General features: G+C 46.0%; 2 protein-coding genes across 4 annotated transcripts in view; one reads left to right on the forward strand and one right to left on the reverse strand.

Annotated features, from left to right (window-relative positions):
* Positions 1 to 1111: 1111 nt before the first annotated feature.
* LOC131999455 (uncharacterized) lies at positions 1112 to 1705 on the reverse strand. The gene has a single exon (XM_059372155.1). The coding sequence runs from the start codon at positions 1703 to 1705 to the stop codon at positions 1112 to 1114; it is 594 nt and encodes a 197-aa protein (XP_059228138.1).
* Positions 1365 to 22382, forward strand: part of STON2 (stonin 2) — a 149415-nt gene continuing 128397 nt past the window's right edge. For all 3 annotated transcript variants that reach the window (XM_059373583.1, XM_059373584.1, XM_059373585.1), the window contains exon 1: positions 1365 to 1508. The gene's annotated coding sequence lies outside the window, so the exon portion shown is untranslated. The remainder of the gene's footprint in view (positions 1509 to 22382) is intronic.

A 22382-nucleotide genomic window follows, 5' to 3' on the forward strand; every position in this document is an offset into this window, starting at 1 on the left:
TGGAAAACGGAGCTAATTCCTTGTAGGGTCCTGGGCTTTTCAAAGTCAATGACGTTAGGCTCAACTAGGGTACAAATTAAGCTGTTCAGAGTAGGTCAAGCTGGTTTTCACTCCAGCCTTTCTCTACCAACCCAAACTTCTCCTTCTAGAGTTCTATCAACATAGGAGAATATATAGAGAGGAAATCCTTGTAGGAAGATAGCTACATATTTGCTTTCAAGGTATTTCTGCAACTAAAGTTAAAGGTGCTAAAATAGAAACGGTGCTACTTTTTTCTACTCACTGTTACCTGGTTGCTAAAAGGGGGCTCCTTTTATGAGTGGTAAAACAAAGTTTTGGCAGCATCCTGAATTTATAGTGGTTGTTCTTATTCTTTAGAAAGGCCCAGCTCAGGTGAGACAAAATGTTGGGAGGGCTAAAGAACTGTGGGAGAAGATATAGAAGACAGGAACAATTTTAATTCCCTACGCTCTCTCTCCCTTCTAACTTGTGCCCCTTAACTGCAACGTGGTGACTGCTGGTGTGACTTCCAGATGAGAATCTCTCACACTGCCAACTGATGTCACTTGGCCACACGTTTCACAGGACATGTGGACATCCTGAGGCCAGCTGTTTTCTGTACTTCTGTATTACTATATCCAAAGCACTTAGAAAAGTGCCTGGCAAACAATGTGTGCCATAGAGACGTCAGGGTTATTATTATTGTTACTATTACCATTATTATTCAGCCTTAGCTCCCTATCTAGGTACTGAGGTCCTTGTAAGTGAAGATCTATCTCACCATCTTCCTCGTTCTTACTAATTTGTAAACGTGTCGGACCTCACACACGTCGCTTCCCTTTTGCGAACTCTGGTTGGACCACATAGAGATAGATAGTGCGTCAAGTCCAAGCCAAGTTCAAAAACACAATTTGGCAACCGCTGTTTACAACCCACCGTCCTGCTCATAAAAACAGGAAATCAAAACCCTGTAGGTTTTTGCAGGAGTGAGGCCGCAGAAGCAAGGATCCCCCCCCCTCCCCCCCGGTCCAGCCTTGGTATGAGGAGTGGGAGAGACTGCAAGGCGATCCCCACTCCTCGCCACCCCATGCTTCTCGTCCTACTTTCCACTTCATCCCGTTTCTCCACAACCGAGCGCAGAGGGGCAAGATCCCGGTTTCGTGTCTGGATCTCCGCCCGGAGGTGCAGCGGGGACGCGAAGCAGCGGCGCCGGGGACACCGGGAGCAGGTCCAGGCGGCGCCCCGCCCGTCCCACCGCCCCGGCTCCCGGCCACCCAATCAGCGCGCGTCTCGGGCGCGCGCTGCGGCCAATCAGGAGCGGCGGGAGCGGCGCCAGGAGCCCGCGGGCGCGGAGCGAGCCTGGAGAGTCGGGAGCAGGCGGCGGCGCTGCGGCCGCGAGGGAGGGCAGCGGAGCAGCAGGGCCGGTCGAGGATCCCCGCGCCAGCGCAGCCGGCTCTGCCGCGGCGGCGTTCCGGCCGACGCTCGGGACCCTGCAGCAGGTGTCGCAGGTAACAGCGCCCGCGTCCCGCGGTGGAGGGCGAGCATGCCCCGCCGGTGGGGCTCCGCAGGTGGAGCGGGCGAGGGGTGGGGGTGGGGTGGGGGCGGGCCGCCCGCGAGGTCCTAGCGCCGCGGGTGCTGCCCCTCGCCCAGCGGGCCCCTGAACCTCCGCGCGTGCCTCGGTCGGAGCCCCGGGCAGGGGCGACATTTCCACCAGCCGCAGGCGTCCGGGGGTGGGAGGGGGTGAGGTGAGCCCGCCTAAAGGGGGGCGAGGTGGAGGGGTGGTCGGGAAGACACCTGCGACTCCCTCACCCTACGTGGACACTATTTGCCGACGGGTGTCTTCCCCGAGATGTAGGTCCCCGCGACATCTTTGTTGGCCCGTATAGGGAGGCGACAACAGGTGTCCCTGGGGACGGTGCTTCCCCCGCCACCCCGCTCCGCCCCGAGTGAAACTGGGTCTTGGCGTTCCGCTCCACCTCCGGGGTGTCCGGAGACGGGACCCTTGCCTGGCCTCTCAGGCGCGCTGCCCGCTGGACAGCGCCCAGAGGCGGCCTGGACCCGGCAGACCCTGGCTTTGGATGGAGTTTCCTCCGCACGTTGCCAAGCAATTTGCTGGACACCCGCCTCTTACTGGGTGAAGAAGAGTTGAAGATGAGAGAGATAGAGACAGAGAGAGAATGAGAATGTGTAAGTGCATGTGTTGCCCCTATTGGAAGGAGCTCCCTGAGGGCTGTGGGTAAATCATTAACTGTCTCGTGCAGCTACTTGGCCTCTGAAGGGGAGAGACACCCTTTCTCTCAGGCAGGTCATTTGTGCCCTCTGTGCCTCACTGCCCTCATCTGTAAGGTGGCCATAAAAAATTGCTCCTGCTCCAAGGACCTGCTCCATAGCGTCCTTTCCAGGATTAAATAAACCAATGCCCGCAAAACACCAAGCATAAGGCTGTACGGAGTGGATGGTCTTTTAAAGAGTAAATCAGATGTGTCCTGCCTGGCCCAGTGACCATTTGCAGCTCTGAACAGCTTTCTAAACTCAAAGGGGGAAAAATGCTATTATTAATGTTACTGATCCTATTGTTTAAAGGTAATACATCCTTTGAGGAATTAAAAAAAAAAAAAACTCCATTGGACTGGTGAAAGAGATAAATGGATTCCAATTAGTAACTTAGAAAAGCTTTGTAAACCTTGAAGAAATTGTTATGAATGTCATGTGAGAAGAATATCTTGTTTTTTTTTGTTGTTGTTGAATGCTCATCTTTGACTGGTATGGCTTAAGGGGAAGGACATGCAGGTTCTTATACTTTACAGTCCTCCCTTGGACAAGTTGAAAGAGAGGGAAAGGAAGAGAAAAACAAATAAAAAGCCCAACCTCACAACAAAATGCCAGCAGCTCACAGAAACCTAAAATTGCCGTTCTTACTTTCGGCGGTTATTGCTGTGTCTGACCTGGGTGGTCTGGTTTAGTTCTTTGCCACTGTGTCGCTTTTCTGTCCTTGTTTTCTTTCCCTTGTTCACTTACCGAAAATATCAATATGTAGCTGATTTACTTGGAATTCTGAACCTTCTGCTCCTTCACATCCTACCCTGTGACAGACCCAAAAGGTCCTGAGGGCATCGTCAGTGAGAATCTGCCTGTCTTAGCTCACCGCCACACTACCTGGGAAAGGTACAGGCGGAGGTCTACAGTTCTCCAGGCGCCCCAGTGCTTTTGCCAGGAACCTTTAAATAAATCCATCCACTTAGAGAAAGTGATTATCCTCTCAGGGGGTAAGAAGCCCACTTCCAGATGCAAGTCTTTCAAGTGTCAAATTAATTCCACAAACTTTTAACTTATTGATAAGAAGACTTTTCCTCTCTCCACCAGAATGGAAATGGGAGGGTCAGAAAGCTTGGTGATGGAGGAGGGAGGGAGATGTGTGGGGCATGGGAAAGATTGCTGAGCTCAGAGCTCAGAGCTGGTGAAAACTGTTTCTGTGGCTGATGGCTGGGAAACCTGGACAAGCTGCCTTGCTTTTCTGAGCCAAAGTCTCCCACTCTGTCAAATGAGGGTTTAATTTTCTTTCTTTCTTTCTTTCTTTCTTTCTTTTTTTTTTAAGAGAAGTTGTTGTTCTAGGGATGGTGCTAATGAATAGGAAGTTCCCAGCAAAGTTCCAAGGACACAGTTACAGGTCTGTAGCATCCAAATGGGATCCTACAGGAGTCGATCAGTTATACCTAGGAACGAGAAAAGACTTGATTGAGGAAATAACACCTGAACTGAGTGTAGAGGGATGAGCCAGTCTCCTATGCAGATAGGACTGAGGTGGGATTGGAAGGAAAGGTAGAGCAGAGGCGAAAGACATTCCAGACAGAGGGGTCTGGGGGATCAGATGTGCCATAATGGTCAGCGTAGGCAAAATAACAAATAACCCCCAAATTTCAATGGCTTACAAGGTTTATTTCTCACTTATCTTGGGTGTCCAGGGTAGGTCAGTTATGGTTCTGTTCCTTATCTGTTTTCATTCTGAGACCCTTCAGAGGCTTAAGAAACAGCCTCTTTCTGGGATAATACTGATCTCATGTAGGGGAACGGGAAAAAAAAGAACATGGTAAAACAAAAATATGGCACTTAGTATCTGCTCAGAAGTCACAGACATCACTTCAATTCTTATGCTCTTGGCTAAGGTAAGTCATAGCCAAACTCCATGTCAGCGGGCTGGGGAAGTACGAGCCTCCTGCAGGCAGTGAGGTATGGCTGAGTAGGAGGGAAAGTGCAGAAGGATACAGGACCAGGGAGGTGGCCCAGATCCGGATGATGAAGGGCCCCGGGTTGTGTGCAGGTGTTTGGAACTTTGTCTTATGGGCAAGGAGCAGCCACTGACGCGTTTTTAAGTTGGGGTTTGACCTGGTCAGATTTTTCAGGCAAAGCAGGTGTCTCTAGTGGCAATGTGGGGAGAAGACCAAACTAGATGAGATTAAAAGTGAGAAATGATGAGGGCCCAAATGAAGTCAGCAGCCTCAAATCTCCCTCACTATCTGTCACATGACTTGAGGTTCCATTGCTGGAAAATTGTTCCCCTTTTTTTTTAAAGTCCTCTCCTAACATGCACATGCTCTCTCATCTTCATGTCACCTACAGCAGCGGTTCTCAAACTTCAGTGTGCCTCAGAATTACCCGGAGCCCTTGAGAGAACACAGATTTGTGGGTCCCACTCCTAGATGCTCTAAGTCAGTAGGTCTGGGGCGGCACCTGGGAATTAGCATTCCTGACAAGAGCTCCAGTGATGCTGATGCTGCCAGTCCAAAGTCTACACTTCAAAAACCATGGAGCTAAAAGGAGAAATTAAGATGTGGTTGAGGGAAAGGCCTGAATGAAGGGCCTAATGGAAGGACGAAAAGTCTGGAAGGTCCCGGCATTCTCCATCTGGTGGATTTGCTGAAGGCTGGCAGTGGCAGTGGGGTCTCTGAGAGTGACTGATTCTCTAGGTTTATATTACACTGCAGATGCAATTCTCACCCCGAGGAAACGAAAGAAGTTTGGATTCACAGAAGACGCACATAAGTGCTACTTTATCCCTCCCTTTGTAATTCTGCCCCGATTATCTGCCCCCACCCCTATCAGTGAGCACACACCCTTTTGTCTGGCTCGAGACCTCTCACTCAAGTCTGTCAGCATACATCAGTTCTGATCCATCACAGCTTTAATTCTGGAACTGGGGTTTGCCCATTGGGTGGACATTTGGCTGAATTTTTAAATAGTCAGACCAAGACATTTCTTACTTCACTTGAGGTCATGTTCATGAATAAACATCTGTACCATATGATCATGCAAAGTGTGATCAACTCTCCCAAGATAAATACCCCCCTGAGAACTCAAGATGTCCACAGTTTAGCTTATACTGACGGGCAGGGCAGGTCGCAGCAATTCCTTTAATGGTGACTCACTGCTCCTGTAATGAGAGAGCATTCCAAGAGTGGACGTGAAGGAGAAAATATGTTGGCATGTACAACATGACACAAGAAATAAAACACAGCAGGGGTTAGTTTTCTCCTTATTCTATTTTTCTCAATTCTGGATGTTGGAAAAAGCGTTAACTCTGCCAGGGTTCTGATAATCAGCGATATGCCTGCCCACACCATGTGAATACATGAAATACTTTCAGAGTCAGCATTCTGAGTGCTGGCCAGCAGGTTACAGTATTTGTTTCAAGATGGTATGAGAGTATAACAGACCATTGGGGGTGTGTATAGACTGTACTAGAAATTATATGCATATGAACCTCATATAAAATAAGAGAGGTCATGGTGGGTCCAGACTATAAAATGAAGTGTGGATAATATGTGAAGAGATCCTTTTCCTAACAGATTTGACAAACCATACCTACAAGGTGTGCTTTCTATAACAGCAGAATTCCTGTGGATTCTGCATACCTCCAGAGGTGGATGAGAAAGTTTGGAGTCATAACCTCTCGCCAGGAGGCCTGAGGCCATCTCTGCTGGTCTCTTTCCCTCTCCAGGTAATTTTGGAAAGCCAGCTGTTTCACTTCCTCCTTTAGCCTTGGCCTTCCCTTGGTCAGCTCTACGATGAAACCCTGTAGCTCCCTCGATCTCAGGTCTGCAGGAAGCTTGGTCTGAAGTTGCAAAAGATTAGCAGACAAAACTCTAGGCCTGAGTGAGAGTCAGTGAGGGAAGGGACACTTAAACTAGCCAGGAGGGATCTAAAAATGCTGAACATGTTCATTAGAAAGTGATACTTTTCCCCACTGGATAGCATTTATCTGGCAATGTGGTATTTAAGAAAAATACACATTAAACACTACACAAATAGTATCCTCTCTATGTGTTTATGTTGAATAAATGTTAAATGTGTCATATATATTTTTTAACATTTCTAGCAGTTTCAAGAGGTAGGGTTCTTGTGCTATAGCTGGTTTTCTGAAATGCAATTAATGAGAAACAGTTGGCCCCAAATCCACAGACAGATAATAGAAGGGCAGGACTGAAAACCCAGTCTCTTGAATTTTTTGTTCATTGTGTACACCTCCACCATTCCAGCTGGCTTCCGACTAACCCTGACCTGTGCTCTGAGGTGGCTTCACTGACAGCTAAGAGAAGGTTAATGTTATTTGTGCAGTGTTTTCATAATGAGTGTGAAGCTACTTTGCAGATTGCTAATCAGCCAGTAAAATCTCTGGAAGGCAGTTTCATGGGAATGGCACTGGGCATCTTCTGGGTACAAGGCGCTGGGGAAGTTGTGAGGAATTCAAAGAAGTATAATGCTTATTCTTTTGACACAGCCTCTAATCTTAGGGAGAAAGGGCATAATGTTCATACAGAATTAGTAGTAGTCAGATAACAGTGAGATCAATAGTATAATCAAAGGGGACACCTCAGCTGTGAATTCAGAGACAGGGAGTCTTTCTGAGGTTATGCTGGGGTGGGAAGGCTCATAGAGGAGCAACCATGCTGGCCTGGAGGTTAGAAATAGGGTTTAGGTAGGCACAGTGGGTGTTAGGGAACGGGCTCCTGTGAGCTGCGGCTCTGATGGTCTGCACAAGCTTGTTGAGGTCTGTGGCTAGACTTCTGTGTCTGGAGTGAAAGAGTCAAGTAGACCACTTCTTAAAGTCTTCCTTTCTTGACTGCCTTGTGATAGTCTAATTCTAATATTCTAATGGCTCGTATCACATCCTGAAAAATGAAGCCATTTGGTGATTTGTGAGCAGATGGGTAATCTGGCCTCTACTTTGAGCTCTTACCATATTCGTTTTATTAATAGGAGAGCACTATGGAGCTCAGGATGTCAACCCTCTTTATAAATAAAATCTCATCCTGTCATAAACTCTGTCAGACTGGCAGGCGGTTGGTCTCTCACTCTGCTTGCAGAATGACCTGGGAAGGTCAAGCAGCTTGTTTCAAGTCACGCAGGAATCCCCTGGCACGTCTGTGTGCGCTGGTCCCACCTCCCTGGACATTTGGTGGTGTCCCACTTAAGTTGCTTTACAGATATTCATAGGGCTGGGGTCACGAAGCACTCGGGGCTCTGTCCATCTAATTAGGACTTCCTCCGTCTATTCTTATGTCCTGTGGAGGCTCTTGCGGCTGGAACCCCAAAGACCCTCGTTAATTTTAATTTGGGGGTGGGGTAATTACACCCTTCTCTTTCAGGCTGAATCCTGGCTCTCCCTGAAAGAGGTGCCGCTGTCGTGCTGCGGTCTGCGCACATTCACCATCTGAACGAACCGGCATTCTCAGCACTTTCTCTGCCAAATACCAGCCGGTGTAGTAGGACTATCAGCAGCTTTCAATCTGCCTGAACTTTGAAGTGAGACACCAGCCCCTTGCCAGCTTGATAAAAATCACTCCATTGGTTGCCCTTTGAAGTGAGCTAATTGCTTAAAAAAAAAAAAAAAAAAAAGTGAGATGCTTTAAATGAAAACAGATTTTATTCCTCTGTTTGTTTTAGAAACTGAATATATTTGTCTTTCTTGACTTGAGTTTTTAAAGGAGAAAGATTGTAATGCCAGAGTTAAGTGGATAAGGCTGGGGTGAGCCGTAGCCGGTGAGCTTTTTCATTTGTCCGTTATTTAAATGTGTGAACCAGAGCTGTCAGAAATACAGTTTTATTTGTATATTTTCCCACCCTTGGCCACACATAAAGTATTAATTTTTTTCTACGTCCTTCCTTGTCCCTCCATTTCCCTTTACTTAAGACTCTAAACAGTTGAAGGGTATGAACAACTTTTATTAGTGAAATTATCAAAATCTCCGTCAGTAGCCACCATTCATCGAGTTTTGCTGTGACCCAGGTCTTCTGCTACCATTTTACTCCACATGATCTCACTTAATTTCCACCTCCACTCTGTGAGGTCAGAAATTAGTACTGGGGGTTCAGTAACCTGTCCGAGGTTGTCATGAAGAGAGGGCTTTGACCTTACCTCTTAGTTCTAGAAGCTGTGCCCTTTGACCCTGCTGTATCTGGAAACCAAAGGAAAAATGCTCTAAAGGGTTAACGGGGGCCGTCTGTGCACTCTGGGCACACCCACAGAGATCCTGCTAGAAGGACAACTGTCCTTGTTTGTGCTGTCAGTTCACATGGTCAGCAGGGCTGTGGAAGCGCACTTGCTTCTCTTCTTCTACCTTTTTCTTTCTCCTTAACATTTTTGGTATTACAGTCACATCTAAAAGGGGTGTGTGTATGTGTTGGGAGGATCTATCTGAGTAAATTCAACACATCCCAGGCACTCCCCAGCAGCCTCATTGGCCCCGTATTCTCCACAGCAGCAGCCGTCCCCCGCCCCCCACCGCCAGCTGCGCCACCCATCACACTCAGGGGCCTGGGAGCCCTCGTGCTGTGCTGCTGGCCAGAGCCAACTGTGTTCAGTTCCAGATCCCTGAGCAGGCCTTGGGGAGGTGGTTCCAAGGAGACAGAGTCATTTGCTGTCACATTTTAGACTCCGCTGGGTGACCTGGCTGGTCACAGCACAGTGCCCAGGGGACAAGGGACTTTGGTCCCTTGTCATTTGGTTACCAGTTTCCAGTGAAGAGGACAGACAATGTGCAGTCCATCTTGGCCAGGAACTTGGCGGAGGTGGGTCCCAGCCCTAAGAAAGCAAAGTAAAAAACAAGTTCATTTCTGTACCTTTAGGGGGAAAAGTGTGTTTCATGCATGAAGCCTGATAGACTCGAGAGCCAGACTGTCCTGACTGGAGCTGTGTGGTCTCGGGCAAGCTGTTGAACTTCCCCGTGTCTTAGTTTCCTTATCTGTGGAAAGGAGATAATGGCGGTGCTTACTTCAGAGAGTTCTTTGGAGGATTAGATGAACTTATTAGCTGTAAGGCACTTTTGAAATCAATGTCGGGGTGATAGGAAGTGTTACTCAAGTGTTTTACAAGTAGCCCATTTAAAGTAGTAGGTGAACATCACTGTACATTGGTAGACAGTGCTGCGGTGGCTACAGCTCACCTAACGGCTGTGGGAGACATGCTCCCAACAGGTCGTAGCAAATGATGTCTTATTACGTGTATTAGTGGAGCTTGCTGTTTTAAAGAAGCACGGGAGAAATCTGTTTGTACACTGTCTTTTTATAAAATGAACATGAGAGAAATCACGTAAAAGGAGGGGGTGGGCCAGGATGACTTGATACTTTTGTCCAGGGCCATGGCAAGATGGAGCCGCCATCATGCTGTATGGGAAGGCTTCTTGCAGCACAGCTTTGGAGGGAAAGTAGCTATTCTGTCATGGATATGTGGCTTTTGAGAGGCCTGTTAAACATGGAAGTGAAGGCCCTCCGTGGGCATGAGAGTCAGGGAAGAAGTCAGCCCTGGAGACATCTGTGTGGGGGTCCCTGATTGTACATACAGCTAAAGCCACAGAGGGTTATTAAAGCCGACCTAAGAAGAGATGGGGCCATGTGGCTGAACCTGAGAACATTCCAGCTCCAGTGGAAAAGTCAAGCCAGCTCCCCTTTTCCAGATTGCTCTTTTTTTTTTCCTTTTCAAGTGTGAAATGAACTATGCTGGCCTTTTCCTTTGGAGAGTTTATCTCCCGAGCTCTGTCATGCTTGGACTTCAGAGTCCATAGACAATGGTCAGATACAACTTGACCTCTTCCTCCCCTTGTGCCCTTGGGCAAGTGACTTATGGCCTGAATCTCAGTTTTGTATCTGGAGATGGGACTTGGTAGTAAAAATGCCCATCTCAGAGGTTTGAGGGCACAGTAGTGTAGCTGTATCCGTGTGATGAAGCTGTTCATTGCTTTATCGCTGTAAAATTCTCACTGTTGGTGCCGACGTGTTGGAAGTGAGGAGTGGTGACAGCTCACACATTTTTAAAGCCCTTTGCATTTCCCCGGAACGGAAAACCACATTTCAATTTAATCCATACTTTTTTTTGTTGTTGTTCTTATTAAAAGTAAAAGAGGTTAAGAAGATACTGCAATAAATTCTGCACACACATGTCAGCTGTGTATGCTTTTTCTGTAATTGAAACACTGCCCCCAGAAATCAAGTCTGGCCCATGGATGTGGCGGTTGGTATCTGACTCACAGCTACCCAAGCATTCAGAGACCCGAAAGCTGAAACACAGGAAAAAATGGATATCCTGGCAATGACCGTTTTTCAGGATTGTGTACACTAATGTGTGTATACTCATGTGTGCTCTTTGCCACTGCGAGCCACGTAAGAAGGCTCTTGCTTTTCTCTACTACACTTACTGACCCTCCCTTACTGTTTTAAATTCCAGTTTTACACTGGGTTGGAAAATGCATCCAAGACCCTTGATTTCCCTCAGCATATTATAATATGATTCTGGATCTGCTTTTTCAAAAGTCTCCCTCTCAGAGCTGAGTAAGAACCCAGAGGCAGGGAGAATCAAATTCTGAAGGCTTTCTCTGGAGTCTCTAATTAGCATATCTGCTGTGTTTGCATTTATGGTTTACATACTCTGAACTTGTGTGGCTTTTCTGTTTTGTAAGAGTTAGCGTCAGTGAAGAAGTATAACTGTTAGTGGCGGCAGGACCAAATACACATAGTGGTGTGGTTGGTTTCTAGATCCCTCCTAGAATCTTTGAGAAAACTTCTCCAGATGGAGGTAGGTGGTGTGAGAACTGAAGCAGAAAAAATAATAGGAAAGAGCTTTGAGGGATTACATTTTTCTTTCTGGTCTTTCAGGTTGCGGAAGTAAAGAGAATGGGTATACGCAGTGGGAAATTTCCATCAACTTGGAAAAAAACAATAGAATAAATAATTCTTGGCCATGAGGTGAGAGCCCAGAGAGTCACAAGGTCAAAGGATCCTGTCCCATTTGTCTGTGGTGACAGCACCCCCCCCCCAAAGAAACACCTCACCCTGAAACAATGAAGTGTCCCTGGGAAGCTGAAAAAGGTACACACAAAGGGAATTTTTATAAATCACATCATTTCAGAGCTTCAGCGGTAGTTATCCTTTTTAAAAAATATTTCCCAAGTTTTCTTTAGTGAAAGTGTATTCCTTTTATAATAAAATATATATGTTAGAAAAAGAGATGCACAAAAGGGAAATTCACCAGGAGCGTGGAGGTGGGTGAGTTGTCACCGTTGAAAGGGTTTGAGTTGGTTGCATTTTTATAATGAGGATTATTTTATCCTAGAAGTTGTAACACTTCCTAACTTATCTGCTCTCTAAATTTACAGACTTCAAAAAAGGGGTGTTGACAGTGTCTGTCACCCATCGAAACCCAAGACCCTGCCCTAGGAAAGCAGAGTCAGCCCTCAGTCAACAGAGAGTTACTCGACTCTTGCTCTGTGCCAAGCCTACCCAGCGTGGCTGCATTCCTGGCCACTGTCCCCAGCAGTTGGGAGACACCCTTGTGCCCCTGCCTCCGTCAACAGTCATGAACTAGGGATGCTTCTTGTTTGTAAGAGGCCCACTGCCTGAGGATAATGTCACAGTCAGCCTGGGGCCCTGGCGGAGCGGCTCCCAGAGAGGCTTGAGTTTTAGTGTTGGGCTGGGTTGTTTTGGTTTTATATGTCTATAGTCTGTTTTGTTGGGAGAGCGGGAGGGGAGGGATTCGTAGAAAAGGGAAGGAGATATCCTCTGCATTACTGAAAACGGAAATAAGGAATTATCAGTTCAGGGTCAGTGGAAGCCACAGTGCTTGGCTTCCTTCTGCTGTGCTCTTCTGGTATGATTTGGTTTTGTTTTGAACAGTTTTGAGAGTGACACAAGCTAGATAAATTGTTCTAGGGTGGAGCTTTCCACAGAGAGTCGAGGGAACCCTAGGGGATTCATGGGGGAAACTTTGGCTAAGGTGTCTGTGAAGCACCCGAAGTTGTAAATATGTTGGATGTGTGTTTATTTACTTGGAGATGAGGGTCTCTGGCTTAAATGATATGTCAAACAGACCCAGAGATCTGTACATTTTTTTTTTTCTTTAAAGTAAGAACCAGTTCTAGGGGAAGGTGTTCAAGTTTGATTTGTACATCTTGGCCTTGACCCAAACTAGAGAACTGTTTCTAATGGGTGACATGTGTATGTAGTGCAAGTATTGGTGTCAGTGTGAAAACATCTTAGGCACACCCAAAGAAGCCCATGCTGCAGAAAGGTGAGGAAGGTTTCACTTCTTCAAGTGCTGGAGACCTGAAAGTTCAGAAATACATACTCCCTGCAGTTCTGTCTAATGCTTCCCCTTCTCCTTTTCCCAATGTCCTTGAGCTCACAGAGAGCTGCCCTAACTCTGTGTCACCTGAAGAGTTTGATTGTCGAAGCAAGCACCAGTATCTCTTTTACACGGTCTTCCTCTGGGTTCGAAGCCAACCAGATTGATTTTGCAATAGAAGATTAGATTGGTGCAGACCTTCATGATGGAGACAAGAGCAGGCATGGACGGTGATCTCCTGAGTGGCTGGTTATCTGGTGCCCTCCACATGAATGGTGACCTTCCCACCTTTCTTGTTTCTCCTCCCATTGTGCATTCTCTCTAAGTGGCCTACTCCAGACCCATGGCTACCCAATGACCTTTCAGTCCGTGTTATTAATACTTATTTTTCTTCTTCTGAGTTCTTGATCTATTTAAGAGGCCCTGAGACCTCAGTGTGGTTGTCCCACGGGCCTATCAAACTCACTGGGTTTAAAACTGAACTCATCTCCCTACCACCCCTCAATCGTTCCTCCCCAAGAAGTCCTTCTGAAGGACAGTGAATGGCCAGAAATGTGTCCAGTTTTCTAATAATCTTTTTCATCCACCTACCACATCACTACTCCCTCAACATAAGCGAGCTCCATCTAGACTTTATTCCCATGTCTTGGTCTTTCATTTTAAATGGCTCATAAAAAAAATCTTCCTTTTTATCCCTCATCTTGCCATGCCTCATCACTGTGATTACAAGCTGGTCTTCCCACCCTCCAGTCTGTCTTCCTCATTGGTTCCAGAATGATCTTTCTACAATATGATTGAATCATATCATTTCCTTGTTTAAAATTGTTTAATTGATCATCGTGGCCTTTATGTGAAAACCCGGTCTTCTTGGGATGGCCCACAAGGCCCTGTCTGACCTGATTTCCTCAGCTTTCCAGCCTTTTGTCTTACTATTCTCTTGGCTCATTTCTTCAGTCAAATGGAGCTGCTTGCAGTTCAGAAAACACAACATGCTTCATTCATCTCCTAGACTTTGTATGAACATACCACATTTTATTATAGCTGTTTTAAGTGGGGGAACATACTAGAAACTATTACACTACAAGTTTCCAAGTTATGTACAAAACACTCTAGCTCTGCATCACCCTCATCTTTGCCTCCTGCCCCATGGCTAACATCAACCCTGAATCTCGGGCCATCCCTGAACTTAAAACTCATTTCCTAGCCTCATCTTTTCCTCACTTAACTCCAGATCCTACCGCATTTCTGATACATACATACTCCAGGGATAGGGGTCAGTGATGAGTCATGTTCAAGAATGAGGCTAGCGGGGAGGTCTGGGGATGGAGGTAAGAGACAAGGGTGTCTCTGGCACATACTTTTTGGTACCAGACTGCTTTTGCATAGTAATGTAGCCATTTAAACATGGCTAAGTAAAATGGCACCCTCTAATTAGCCACATTGCATTGTCCTCTTTTGTTGTTACAGAAGCCATACTGCCAGCTTGGAATCTCCTTTTTCTTTGTCCAACTAATTTCTGTCATCTTTTAAGCTCTTGCCCAGGTATCACCTTCCCTAAGTTTTCACTGACCCCAAGACTGGGGAAGGAGCCATTCCTCTATGTGCTCATGGCCCTATTGGGTTCTCCTGGGGTACCCTGACTACACTGTATTGTGATTATCTGTTTATTTGCCTGTCTCTCTCTCCAAGGCAAGGTCCTCTATCACTAGAATTTCACTAGAACATGCCTAACAATAGGAGATGCTACAGAAATCTTATTGAATGAATGAAGAATGTATGAATGGATGATGTCCTGTGGCAGTCAGAATTCGAAGAACCTGCAGAAACTCAATGAGCACAAATAACTCACATTCCAAGAAGATTTATTAGATCATCTCTTCCATTTTCTGTCTGTGTGGGATTGCATACCAGTACTGGTTCCTAGGGAGGTTTAACCTTCCTCTGTTGGCTAACTCTTAGGCACCACCTGAAATGCTCTTAGCCCCACCTGTGTCTGGGTTTTCTTGGTGACCAGCTCTGGTGGACTGTACCATTCTACCATCCACGTCCACATTGGGCTTGCTCCCACCGCTTTTGGACTCAGACGAGGCATCACTCTGTAGGGTATGGGATCTGGCTTTCCCATCTGCTGCCGAGGGAGCCAGACAGTACACCCTGAAAGAATTGGGGATATTGGGTTACCATGGAATGAACTTTGGCCCAGTGGGGAACAAGAAACAGGCAGGAGCTGGCAGATAGTTTCCCTGTCAGAGCATTGCTCCCTTGGATGGAAACTTTTGGGAGGCTGAAGTCTCTACTAGCCTCTCTGGGGATGTCCAGTATGACCAAATGAGAAGTTTTGTGTGACTGATCTTGCTCCATTTTATGTTTGATTTCATTGTCTCGTTTCTTTTTCTGACTCTGTCTTCCCTGGGATTGCCATAAAGTGCTGGCCTAGAAGCTTGGGCTCAGGCTTTGATGTCTAAGGAACCCAGCCCAAGACACATTCAAACCCACCATTATTTCCCTAGAGAAATAGGGGCCAGTGAAAGGAGAAGAAGAGGGAGGAGCATTGTAGGTGAGGCGGTCTCTAGTATAGGATCTGACAGGGCTTAGCTGGGAGTCTGGGCCTTCAGCCACGCATGCCTGCCCTCTCTTCCCATGCAGCTTTGGCTAAACTTCTTCAGGGGAACTGGGCAGATGGGTCCATCAGTAGTAAAAGATCCATCATTTGGAACCTGTAGATCTGGTCCCTGTGTAGGCTGGCCATCTGTTTCATGATTTCCTATTTTTAAAAATCTTTCTAATTAAAAAAAATATATATATCTTTGGATGTAAGTGATGCAGCAGAAAATTATACAGCGGAGAAAATTAATCCTTTGAGGATTCTGGGTTTAAAGCTGAGCTTCACCACTTACCGCTTGTGTAGCTTTGAGAACATTAGCAGATCCAAGCTTCAGTTTCCTCGTCTGGAAGTAGGCATTCACAATAGCACTCTCATGGAGCACTTGCAAAGATCAGATGAGAAAATGCACATAGGGCGTTCGGCACAGTGCCACACAGAGCAAGCTGGCAGAAGCTATTTGCTGGGGTTATTATTCTCTCTTTAAATTACAACTTGAGAGTGAGACAGAGTTGATCTTGGTATAGGAAACAAATATAATGTGACATTTTTAGCCCTTAAAGGTTTTATTGGGTTCCTAAGAGGTGCTCTTTTGGTAAATGTCAGGCCAGCTTTAATCTTGCTAAACCAGGTGGGCAGGCATGCTAAATCCTTCCATGGAGGCCATGTTTACCTGCTATGTATTTAATTTTGTTGGACGTGTGAGAGTCACATACTGTTGGAGACTAGTTAAATATAATTCCCACCTTTCAAGTACTTTTGAGGTTGCACATCAATTCATATGAATCCCAACTTAATAAATTTGTGGAAACAAGAGCAGAAAGGCTTTACAACCTTGCTGTGGTCATTTGGAGAATTTGGGGGCAGGGAAGATCCCAGGAAATAACCTCTTGTTCCTTCTCTGAGGTGGGTTTCAGTTCATGCCAGGTGAAAAGAAAAGTGCTTCCTTCATGGAAGCTTGTAATGGGGATTAACAATGTGTGCACTGGTGATTTTTTTGCCTTCCTGTACCAAGTTATTAAGAGACATTAAACTTTAAACTGTAATCACAGTATATTATTAACTCTTTACAATGGAGCTATGAGTCTAGCTACTTTAACTCTGTTCCACAAATGCTTGTTGCTTTTCTTCTGTGAGGTCAGTCCTGAGCTTTGGGAATATGGTGGCAAAGGGCATAGACCATCCCTCAAGGAGCTAACACTTCAGTTACCATTCTTAAGGGTCAGCAGTAACCCCGCAAGCCCCTGTAATGTCTGTCCACAACATTGGACACCAGAGAAACGAACCTTCTTGGGAAGTCTCTTGCTTTCATGATCCCGGAGGCCTCTGGTTTTCCTCTCAGTTCTCTCACCATCTGGCTCTGTCACTTGGGGTGTCCCCATTTTTCCTTCTTGCTTCCCTGTTTGCCATAGGTAGGCATGCTGTGGGACTCCGCCATCTTCTTTTGTCTGTCTTTTTCTTCCTCTGTTGATAACCTGTTCCTTCCCTTGGCTTCATATATCATCGTGTGTGTGTGTGTGTGTGTGTGTGTGTGTGTGTGTGTATGTGTGTGTGAGAAATCTAACTTTCTTTCCTTTTTTTTTTTTAAAGATTTTATTTATTTATTTGACAGAGAGAGGTCACAAATAGGCAGAGAGGCAGGCAGGGGGGTGGGAAGCAGGCTCCCCACTGAGCAGAGAACCCGATATGGGGCTCGATCCCAGGACCCTGAGATCATGACATGAGCTGAAGGCAGAGGCTTTAACCCACTGAGTCACCCGGGCGCCCCTGAAATCTAACTTTCTACCCCTGATTTTTCTCTAGGCCCAAGATCTCCATTTTCTATATCTGCCCTTTTGTTTCACAGTCCTTGAATGTCAGCATACCCCCAATTAAAACTCACTGCCCACCTCCACTCTCAATTAACTCCACGATCCTCCTTTGCTTAGGATGTTTTTTGGGTTCGTCTCTGCCCTCTGTTGGGCTGCCATCCTCCTGCTCACCCAGGTGTCATTGTATTTCCTTTCACTGTGGTTTCTTTTGTTCTGTTGAATGAAGAATAAGCTCAAGGATTCCTACAGCTGTAGGCATGTACTTCCACCTTCTTTCCCAGTCAAGGTTCTCTCCTGCTTTCTCTGAAGTGTGGATGAGTGGTAGAAAGACACGTGTGGGGCTGCTGGACAGGCACAGCTCCAGGGGCAGCATTCCCATAAAGAGGCACTGTTCCCTTTGCCTCGTGTGTACGTGAATGGTGCCTCCCACAGTTGTGCAGTGCAGTGCTGTGGGGGTGTCAGAGTGCCAGGGGATGGCGTGCTGGTGAGGACTTCTGGGGAGGGGGAGATGCTGAAAAGTGGAGTGGTTGGGAAAGAGTTAAGGGGAGTTGGCAGTGCAGCTCGGGAGGAAAGTTCTGTTTCTATGAAAGAGGGAAATATGAGGAAATTATTTTTCTCTCTGTCCTCTACCTGAGAGAATAAAGCTGTATGTTTTTCTTGGCAAATCTGCACTGAGCTGACTTCATTTGGAGCCACCCACCACGCTTGAGGTCGGTGGCCTAGACCTGGATTGTCCTCTAATTCTTGTTATTGCTGATATTGGGAGCATTGGCAGGAATTTCTAAAATGAGGGTTGCATGTTGCTACCACTGTACCAATACATTGGGATAATCCCAGATTCTCTAGTAACAACTGGGCTCTTAGATCTGGTTTCTATATGGTCCACAGGGATTGGTAACAGTGCTGGTCCCACTGCTGCCTCCTATTTGCTGAAACAGCCCACATGATTGGGCCACACCAGCAGTGGGAGAACTGTGGACGCTGTTCGGGGACCCTTGGTGTACCCGTTCAGGCAACATGCAGTCTTCAGCTGCATTGGTTGTGCCACGCACCCTCCAGGGATGCTGCTTACGTAGATGGTCATGCACATGGAGTCCCAGAGTTGACCGGTGTGACGTCCCTGCCTCCTGCACCTTTTCTTGTTAGGCATTTCCAGGCCAGCTAATGCCTCGTGTCCAGCTAGCCAGGCCATTTCCTGTGTCAGACTGAAGCTCACACCACTACTTCCTTTTTTCCCCAAATTTCTCCCCCCTTCCTTCCACTTTCACTTCCTGAATGCCATGACCACAGGAAAGAAATCAGCAAGTCCTTACCTTGTCTCTGTGCCAGGCTAACTCCTGTTCAACCTTAATAGAAATAATCATGGTAATAGATAACATTAATGGGATGCTTATTTTTTTTAAAGATTTATTTATTTATTTTAGAGAGAGTGCATGCACTTGTGTGAGCTAAGGTTAGGCTCAAAGGGAGAGGGAGAGAGAGAATCTTCTGCAGACTCCCTGCTGAGCATGGAGCCCTACTCGGGGCTCGATCTCATGACCCCGAGATCATGACCCAAGCTGAAATAGTTGGATTCCCAATCAACTAGGCCACCCAGGAACCCCATTGAGATGCTTATCATTCATACACTGGAAATCTCATGTCCTTCATCTTCATAGGACTCTCTAAAACTATTAGGTAAAATTCAGGTATAGACAATTTGAAACATACTCATGATTATTTAACAATGAGGGACTTGGCCTGCCTGACTGCAGACAGAGCTTATGTTCTGAATCAGTGTGCAAGGGGCACCTGGGTGGCTCAGTGGGTTAAAGCCTCTGCCTTCGGCTCAGGTCGTGGTCCCAGGGTCCTGGGATCGAGCCCCACATTGGGCTCTCTGCTCAGCAGGGAACCTGCTTCCTCCTCTCTCTCTGCCTGACTCTCTGCCTACTTGTGATCTCTATCTGTTAAACAAATAAATTTAAAAAAATCTTTGAATCAGTGTGCAATTCATCTTTCTAAGACCTACCTTGGATGTAGCCTCTTCTAGGAAGTCCCTAGGCTCTTCCACACCTGTGGCCCCTGGTCATCCTCCATAGTAACCCATGCTGTCATTCAAGTTCAGGGGCTTCGAGGGGTGGTGGAGAGAGACCTATGTTCCTTCCTTTTTCTGTCCTTCCCAATAATTTAAAGACTGAGGAAGTTCCAAGACAGGGTCAGAAAATATTATGACTCTACTTGTATATTTGCCTTTAGCTAAGTTAAAGCTTTTAATGCATAGTCATACAGAGAAACCCACAATGAAGTATACTTTTGCTATACACAGGATAACTATAGGCAGGATAACACCATAAATGATGTTCATTGAACTCTCTAGACAAAGTGGTTGGTAATGGGACAGGAATTGAAGGTTATAGGAGGTACCTCTTCAACTCATTTCAGTATATTCCTGTGACTAAATATGTACTTCCATTGTTAAAAATATTGGAATCCTGGGGGGCCCCCGGGTGGCTCAGTTAAGCATCCAATCCTTGATTTCAGTTCAGGTCTTGATCTCAGGGTTGTGAGTTCAAGCCCTGTATTGGGCTCCACTTAAAATAATTATAATATTAAAGACCTTCATGGGTCTAAGTTGGCTGATTGGCCTCTCTGGCTTCTGTAATGTCTATTTCTCTTTCCCTAAAACTAGCACAGGGTCAGGGGCTGATACATTGTAGGGTCTCAGTTGTCGCTGGTTGACTGAGTGAATGAGCCAGTGATTGTTAGAGAACAGTCTAAGAATTTAGAATGATTTGGGTTGGAATCCCAGGACTACAATTTACAAGTGCTGTGACCTTGAGCAAGTTACTTAATCTCTTTGTACTTAACTTTTGTCCTTTTTAAAGTGTTGCTATTACTAATAGTACCTCCTTCAGGAGGTTAGTAGGAGGAACAAAGGAGATGATGTACCACATTTGTGGGATGACAAAAGTGAGCTTGCACATGAAGAGTGCTTGGGGACAGGGTGGGGGAGGTAGGAGCAAGGTCTGGGCATCATTGTTAAGAAAGGGAGAGCCAGAGGCCCCTGAGTGGCTCAGTGGGTTAAAGCCTCTGCCTTAGGCTCAGGTCATGATCCCGGGGTCCTGGGATCGAGCCCTGCATCAGGGTCTCTGCTCAGCGGGGAGCCTGCTTCGCTTCCCCGCGCCTGCCTCTCTGCCTGCTTGTGATCTCTGTCTGTCAAATAAATTAATAAAATCTTATTAAAAAAAAAAAAGGAAAGAGAAGTCAAGGATGATTCTGTGTATTAAAAAAAAAAAAAAGAAAAAGAAAAGAAAGAGAGAGCCACTCCAGCTGCTGCTCTGTGCTGTGTCTAATCCTCCCTGACCTCCTGGCTCTGCAGAAGAATGATTGGTGGCCCCAGGGCAGTTGCCAAAGCACCTGACTTTGTTTTTGAGGCCCTTACCCTTTCTTCATTTTGCTGCTTGATTGATAACAATGTACAGACCTTACTTGAGGAAGAATGCTACAGTCTTTTGACTACTCTCACCCACATTGTCTCACTTAATAATTATTCAGAATTGTAAAATTGCCTGTGGTTTTGGGAAGTTCCTGCCTTTGTTATAACATGCTTGGTACCTGCCTCTCTCCTGCTGGCAGAGTTAGCACAGAGGATGTTTGCCCCTGGACTTACTGAGCGCTTTAGCAGCATTTTCTTTTCTTTTTTTTTTTTTTTTCTTCTTCAAGTCTGGGGTCCAAAGCATCTCTCATGGAGAATGTTCCATTCCAAACTCTTTTTCTGTTTCCATGAGGCCAGCTGTAGAATGGCCTGGTTGGACCAAGACCTCTGTCTCCCACATGTCTGTGTTTTGAAGAGCAGAGCATGACAACACCCCCTAACGTGGGCTCCCTTCTCTTTTCTGTCCAGTTGGAGCCACAGGGTCCAGGGCTCTGAGTGGAGCTTCATGGTGTGTCTCCACACTGCCCATGCATAAGACAACATCAGCCTCCCTCCTCTTTGGCTACAGTTTCTCCTTAGAGGACCTGATCCATTCTGTGTAATGATAACTTTCCAGTTTCTGTCTCTAGCCCGGAGCTCCAGATTTGCATGTTCAAGTACACAGTTGAGCTCTCTTTTAGATGTCTAATAAGCATCCCAAATGTATCTTATTTAAAAAGAAATATTTATTTTACCCCTAGATTCTGACTCCTTCCCCCAACCCAGTCAGTGGCAGTACCAGCCAACCCAGTCCTCAGCCAGAATCCAGGAGGTCCACCCTTGTTCTCCCTACATATGGCATCCATCAGAAACTTGGAGACCCTGCCTTCAACGTCTACCTCTGATACACTTTATTCTCTCCATCCCAATGCCCCCATCCTGATTCTGGCCACTATAATTTTTTTTTTTTTAATAAATGAAACTACTTTTGTTTTCAATTATAGTGTACTAAGTCACATTAGTTTTATATCTTTATTACCCTGTATATTTATAATCAGTAAGAAGAGAGTTCTTAATGCTCTGACAAAAAGTGTTCAAGATCACAAAACAATCTGAAAATTGCTTTGCATAGTTTCAACTTAGGTGGTCTTTTTTAAAGAAAAAATTTTTTAAAACTGTGTTCCAATAAATATAAAATTTACCATCTTCACCATTTTTAAGTGTTTCTTAAGTTCCGTGGCCTTACGTACATTCATGTTGTTGGGCAACCTTCCCTACCATCCATTTCCATAACTCTTGTAATCTTTCAGAACTGAAATTCTATACCCATGAAACACTGTCTCCCCACTCTCCCCACCCCCACCCACTTCAGCCCCCAGCAGCCACCATTCTACTTTGTTTCTGTGAATGTGACTACTCTAGTGTCCTCATATAAGTGGAATCATATGGTATTTGTCCTTTTGTGACAGGCTTATTTCACTTGCGTATGTCCTTAAGTTTATTGTTGTAGGAGAAGTTCCTTCCTTTTGAAGGCTGAATAATATTCTGTTGTATGTAGATAGCACATTTTGTTAATCCATAACCCCAGGGATAGGCTCTTGAATTGTTTCAGGCTGCCACCTTTCCTTTTTTCTTTTCTAAGATTTATTTTGAGAGAGCGTGTGTGAGGGCAGAGGGAGAAAGAGAGTCTCAAGCAGACTCCCCACTGAGTGTGGAGCCTGATGATGTGGGGCTCGATCTTATGACCCTGAGATCACGACGTAAGCCGAAACTGCGAGTTGGACGCTCAGCCGACTGTACCACCCAGGGGCCCCTTCAGGCTGCCGTCATCTTTCATCTCACCCGTATGACAGCTTCCTAATCGTTCTCTCTACTTCCTCTCTTTCCTCTTCCCATTTTTTCTCCACTCCGCTTCTGAAAAGGTGAAATAAGTTTTGTTCTTTAAATCCTTCATTGACTTCTCAT

This window comes from Mustela nigripes, chromosome 13 (assembly GCF_022355385.1).
Source record: "Mustela nigripes isolate SB6536 chromosome 13, MUSNIG.SB6536, whole genome shotgun sequence".
NCBI lineage: Eukaryota > Metazoa > Chordata > Mammalia > Carnivora > Mustelidae > Mustela > Mustela nigripes.

Excerpts from the sequence above, each read along its gene's own strand:
- LOC131999455 (XM_059372155.1), bottom strand. The coding sequence starts at position 1,705 with ATGTCGCCCCTGCCCGGGGCTCCGACCGAGGCACGCGCGGAGGTTCAG.